Source organism: Limulus polyphemus, unplaced genomic scaffold, assembly GCF_000517525.1.
Source record: "Limulus polyphemus unplaced genomic scaffold, Limulus_polyphemus-2.1.2 Scaffold6938, whole genome shotgun sequence".
NCBI classification, from domain to species: domain Eukaryota; kingdom Metazoa; phylum Arthropoda; class Merostomata; order Xiphosura; family Limulidae; genus Limulus; species Limulus polyphemus.
The window spans coordinates 26052-33077 of NW_013672548.1; the positions used below are offsets into that span (position 1 = coordinate 26052).

General features: G+C 28.7%; 1 protein-coding gene across 1 annotated transcript in view; it reads right to left on the bottom strand.

Moving 5' to 3' along the window:
* Positions 1–7026, bottom strand: part of LOC106474196 (C2 domain-containing protein 5-like) — a gene marked incomplete at its 5' end in the record, with an annotated part of 27954 nt that overhangs the window by 11325 nt on the left and 9603 nt on the right. The window contains 2 exons of the mRNA XM_013934887.2: positions 541–609; positions 5793–5886. Coding sequence (XP_013790341.2) covers positions 541–609; positions 5793–5886 — 163 coding nt within the window. The remainder of the gene's footprint in view (positions 1–540; positions 610–5792; positions 5887–7026) is intronic.

Here is a 7026-nt window from a genome sequence, read left to right on the forward strand (position 1 = left end):
CCCCAAAGGATCAACGAACTCCACGAAGCAAAAGGAAGATCTACTATATATTAATTAAATTATAAATATATCAGGATGGGATGGGCAAGGGCAACACACCTGAAAAAAATATAACTATACAGAGGAAAAGTGTAGGAATATAAAGAGTTTTAAAAGACATAATACTGTAACATTTTTTCTGCAAAATGTTTACATTAAGTATGTCACTTTTCTTTGAATTTTTGTATTTCTTGCTTACCCAATTTCATAAATATAGGGAAATATGGGAAAAAATAGGTATTTCTATGAAACATAGGAATAAATAAGAAAATATAAGAGTAATTGCCACCTTGTTCAGTTTTATATGATTTTTCACATTATAACAGCTCACATTTCTATGATAATTCTGATGAAATGGTTCAGTTATATGATTTTCTTTTCAAATGATAACAGCTTGCACTTCTATGATAATTATAAGAAATATTACAGTGATGGATGAAGGCCTATTTTTGTTGTCTACTAATAACTAAAACCAATTAAACGGAAAAAAATATAAAATACCTGATGCATTGGGAATTTCACTGCTAGCTCGCTCTTCATCCATACTGAAAATCATGTCTAGCTCAGAGTCTACAAGAAAAACAAACAAACATATGAATAACAATTAAAAGTAAAAACATTCTAAATTAATACTCTTTATATATACATATGGAGTTAAGCACACACACACACACACATATATATATATATATTATTGAAAAAAAAGTCCAACTGTAGATAATCACTGGGTGGTAATTTGAAATGACGGCAATAACCATGAATAGGACATGGAACTTACAATGAAAGTATACTTAAATCCTGATAAAGTTATTAAACTTGGGCTAGAGTTCAGCAATGCGAGTCAAAAACGTTTTTCAAATTGAAGACACTAGTCCCTTCAAGCCAAAAGATTAGGCCTTGAAATATTAGGACAATCTCTGTTTTTATTTTCTATTTTTACATAGATCTATAGAAATATAATACGAAAGTTTATGTTGATATTCAGTGGTGCAAATTCTACTAGTATTATGCAAGCACTGGACCAAAAATAAAAGTACTAAAAAGTTTGTTACAGTGTCAAGCAACACTGTCCACTGTAGATATATCCCTGTGTATGTATTTAAAAACCTTGTATATTATAAATATATAGGAATTAACAGATATATGAGCAGCTCTAAAGAACTTTAAACCTTATCATCTCAAAAAGACTCAAAGGAAAATTTTTCAATAAAAACATTATAACTAATATTTTCAAAAATGTGCACACATGTCTCCAGTATCACATTGTTGAAAGAAAGTCCAACTGTAGAAAACCTCAAGAAAATCACCTATTATTTGTGTCAATATTAGATACAATCATTCTAATGAAACAATCTTCCTTATGAGCCTCAAATGAATATGAACTCCACACATAATACTAGGATGAGAAACTGATGGCTTTACTTTATGTTATTCATCTTCTTTCCAAAATTGTTTTATTTTAAAAGGCATCTTTGTAATTCACATTCTATAGTTTTATTTGGACCTATGTCAAATTTTACAAATTCAGTTGCATTATTTAAAGAAAACGGACTGTAATAAAGTAAAAGAAAGCATGTTCAGTCTGATGGTCATGATTTCTCATAAATTTTTCAAACCATAATTTTGATTGTAACAAAGTTCTGTGAAAGATGGTGAGGCCAACCTTAGATCATATAGATTAACAAACTTTCCATAACCTTTCACTGTATTGGCTTCCAAGTCAATGTTCACACAGAACGACATCTTTGTGTTGCACTGTAATTCTAGTTTTTGTGGCTGTCTTATGAAAATGGACATTACTTTAAAGCTACAGATGGAAGTTTCATCAATTTACAATCCTAGTTTATTATCTTGTTTACCAGATGACATGCAAAGCATCATTACAATAACTTTTTGAGTCAAAGAATTCTCTTTTATAACTGTAGTCTTCACTATATGGATGATGGCATTGCTATGAATCCTTTATCCTCTCTGCTTTGTTCATCAAAATATTGTGTACTTTGGCCCTGCACCATTTAACAATCTTACTGTACTTCTCTACAAAATAAATTTCTATTCCTTTCCAGGCTGATGGGGTCTCACTGATAGCCTCTTTTATTTTATTTTGCACAATGAAAGTGCTTTTCTTTTTATTCTTAATTAGAAAGTTACATTTTATGTATACAAACAGTTTTAACTAGTTTGATTCATTAATATATCTCTTTTGATATTTTACTTTGCTAATCGAAAATATCAACATCCCATTATAAATTGAATATGCATGGTATGATTCACAATGATGTTATTGATGTTACAACCAGTGAACAATAACCTCACCTTACAAAAATAGCATCATTACTACCTTTGTAGTCACTGTAGTATGGTATTTTGACAACAATATTTTTGGTCAAAATCAGTTCACATAATAGTTTATAGTTTGCTTTCATTAAATAAGAAGAATTTGTATGTTTTTTGTTTGAATACTAAACAACATGTTCAACGAAGAATTTATGTTGTATGAATAGTTTGCTGTTGCATGTCTAGCTTACTGTACTCACTGAAGTTCAATAGCTTTTAATATCGTACGTTTTTTTGTCATACAGGAATATTCCTGTAACTATGAAGTAGATGTAAGACAAAAACATTATCAGGAATAAAAAAAACAGTCAGCATTGGATAAAACAAATACAATGAGACTGATACATTACTATACACTCATCCTTACTTTCATTCCAAAATTTATAATAATTGGAAACTATACATACCAGGCTTATAATTATCCAAGTAATATTTCGAAAACTTTGTCTTTAGGTAAGTGCTTTTTTACTATTAATAACAACCAACTTCAACATTTTCAAAGATGTCAATAATTTCCAAATAAGCACTACTGGTTTCTTAACCACAGAGCATTACAGCTTAAAATCTCCCATTTTCTTACACTTATCAGCTTTAAGCTGTATCCACTTTCAAAGCTGAGAACTATTCAATGTTCTAAAATACCGTAAGTGTGAGTTCCACCACTAAATTCACAGCAGAAAAAACTAACTGAAATGTTGAATGATGATTGTAACAAATAAATATAAGCTTAGAAGCTAGCAAAAAATAAAAATGTAGAAGTGAGTTGTTTACAGTTCAATTAGAAACAAGTGTGACAAAATTGTAATTTTGAATATTTTTTTCTATATTTATTCATGAAATAAACTATATAACCATTACTTAATGCTTAATATCAGTTCAACAATATTTTGAGGGAAAACAATTAACGAAATAGAATTCTGTTTTTCAATTAAGTTTCAAAACCGGAAATATGAATTTGCACTCCAAATGACCTGAATACCCACCCACTAGTTATATCCATCCAGAAATAAGTTTACCCACGGCAGAATTTAGCTGTCAGATAGTTGAGAATTTACCACCAAATATACAGGTGCTGAACATATCGTCCATGGTTTCATGACATGCCCTTGTGTACACCACTGCATTAGCACATACAAATTATTCAATAAAGTGAGATTAACTCAGTAACAACCTTTAACTTAACAACAATTGTACTATTACAACCAAAAATCAATAACTATACTTTCCTGTGTACTTCAGTTATATTTGTATACGAAAAAAACAACAACTGAAACACATTGTATAATTATAATAAATAATTAAAAACAACGTTTACTATTTACACAATTAATAGTTTATTGGAGCTGTACGGCTTTAAAACAACACTCTACAAGTACTAGTTTCGATGTGATCTACGTCATCTTCACGAGTTACTTATAAGACATGCTTTTACCCCTTTTTGCATTGTTTCACTATTTACATATTTCCTTGGTCTACTTTTTTTTTTAATAATATAACTGACCATGTATCAACATACTGACTTGCTGGTCCTTTGTCTCTATCTAATACTTCTTTTTGTTTTTTTATATTTCATTATTTCTAATGTTTCACTAATATTTAATGCTATAACACTAAGAGGTTGAGTCAAAATTAGTTTTTTCCCATGATATTGTATGTTGGTTAGTTTTTACATGTTTGGCTAAAGCTGAGGTTTCTATTTTATTATTTCTCATATAACATTTAGGTTCTTGCAATCTGTATTTTAAATTTCTTTTAGGTTGACCAATATAAATACCACCACATTTACATTCTACCTTGTAAATACCCATTTTATCTGTAGTATTCCCTATCATGTCTTTTATCATATTTATTGGTTTGAAGATAGGATAAAAATTCTGATGCTTTTTAAATACTTTATATAATTGACTTGTTAAACCTGGAACATAAGATAAATGTAAAGTTTCTTTTTAGTTTTTTCATAAACAGGTTTTAATGTAGTACTTTTAACTGTGTTTACACACTTTTGTTAAATTTCTTAAGTGCTTTGTCCACTATATTTGGTTCAAATCTTATATTAATAGCTATATACTTAACTAATAAAAATTCGTTATTTAAATCTTCCTGCCTTGAACATATTTTTAAAGATGTATGAACATATGTGTAAAATGCAGGGATTTTTTGTATTTTTATATGACATGATTCTTTGTGTGGCAGCACAACAACAGCAAATGGTTTTCTATAAACTGTTGTTTCTAAGTTACGTTCTGTTTCTTTTCTAACTAGTAGCTCTAAAACATTTATGCTATTATATTCTTCAATTTCATACGTGAATTGAATTGATGGTTCTTTACTATTTAAATAACTGGAAAATTCTTGTAGTTTACTGTTGCCATGTCGCCACACTAAGAATGTGTCATGTACATATCTTATCCAAACTTCAGGTTTAAATTTAGCATTATTTAACACTTCATTTTCAAAACTATCCATGTAAAGATCACATAACAATGGTGACAAGTGGGATCCCATAGATAAACCTCCTTTTTGTTTATAGACATTTTGGTTAACTTGGAAATATGTTAATATATAGTGAGATATGTTATAAAAAAAGTAAACCAATGAAATATGTAAATAATAGTGAAACAATGTGAAAAGGGGTAAAAGTATAAAGTATGGCTTGTAAGTAACTCCTGAAGATGATGTAGATCATGTCTAAACTAGTACTCGTAGAGTGTCGTTTTAAAGTGGAAGCCGTACGGCTTGAATAAAGTTTTAATTGTGTAAATAGTAAATGCTGTTTTTAATTATTTATTATAATTTTAAATATTACACAATTGCCAGTAATTCATATTTACATTGTACAAATTATAAACAGGTCATCTAGCAGACAAATTGAAATGAATACAAACAAACAAGAACAAATTATACATCGTGTTTTTTTTAATTATTCTGTATTTTCAAACAAGAACGATGTAGATTATTATATTAGTAAAACAGATTCATAGAAATAAATATAGCAGTTTGCATTAAACAATATTTTTATGCAGAATGCTGTAACTGCTAGTACTGCATAATCCAGAAAGGCTTTGTGGAATACCCCTCTATTATAAAATTAATATATTCACATTTATTAACTTTATTTGGATTTATTATACAAGAAAGCTGTGTGGATCTAACAAGCAAACAAATGGCTTTTGTGAGCTTTGTAAGTATGAAAATAACCCTTTTTTTAAATTAGTTTCATTAACATTATTTTTGAAATGTTTACAACTTAGTTTTTTTTTTTTTTTTTTAAATGTTGCTTAGTACATGGATTTAGAACTAAGCTAAATATCCAAAACTGGCTAAACCTGATTTATCTAATGTATGTAAATAAATAATTTAACAATAAAATTCACATGGTGCACAATACAACTTCCAATCTTACAATATAACAATACCTTTCTTGGACTTGATTCGTGAACTTATAGGCTGACCCACAGTTGTTAACAAGTAGGGGTGTCCCAATCCTACAGCAACACCAAGTACAGAAATCTAAAGGATATTCAGGAACAAGTTGTTTATTTTAAATGATGACCTAAAATGTATCTGATTCAGACCGAATGGATTAGTATACAAAAGGAATGTCCCATATTTTTGTAGGTTATAACATATTTAACAATTTCAAATTGAATAATGCAAGATATTAATAAAAAAAAACCATTAAAATCTATATAATTTCAAAAATCCACAAGATGTTTATTAAAATAGATGTAGTCGAAACACTAGATAAAAGTGAGCCAATGGCTATAAGGGAAAATGCTTACATGACTTAACAGAACATCTTTACAACATGTGCATTTGGGTTTCTTGTATTGTTTAGCTCTGTGGACCTTAAGAGCAAACTACTGTATTTTATATGATTTCTAAATAACGATATATTCCGTTTTCTTAAAGTTAGTTTCATTAACATTATTAGTTATAATGTTTTAAACATTAAAATTATTTTGCATTCTCACTTAGTTTAATGATTTAGGATAAGGTATTATCGGGACTACAGTAAAAAATATTGATCATAGCAAGAGTATCGATGAGATAAATAAATGAATTCTAATCATTAAAGATTTAAGTTTTTCTGTGTATTGAATTATGACATTATGTACTTCTAGCCAACTTGTTACACAGAGTTAATAGTTTCATTAAATTGTAAGTTATTTTTTTATTTCTGATTTATATACCTGGCTTACTTACAATCAAAACTTTTTAATAATTTACAATAATTGATACAAAACCATTACAAAATATATAGGTTATGAGACTTTGTAATAACTGGATCACATCAATGTCAGCAACATTTGTTTCAAACAAAGATTAGGTGTTCTTAGACTTCATTTGGTCACAAAAAATATTTTAAATGCTCACATCCATATTTTCACACATCATTATAAAAGAACATGTGTACAGCATGCACTGTACTCAACCAAAACGAATCCATGGAAAGATTAAACTTCATTGTTGGCTATGACTAAACTTATGTAAAACATACACTGTATTCAACCATGATGAGCCTGTGGAAAGTTTTTACTATATTGTCAGTTATGACTAAGCTTATGTACAGTACGTACTGTATTACCAGTTGTGACTGATCTTATGTATTGTCAGTTGTGACTGAGCTTATGTACAGTACTGTCAGTT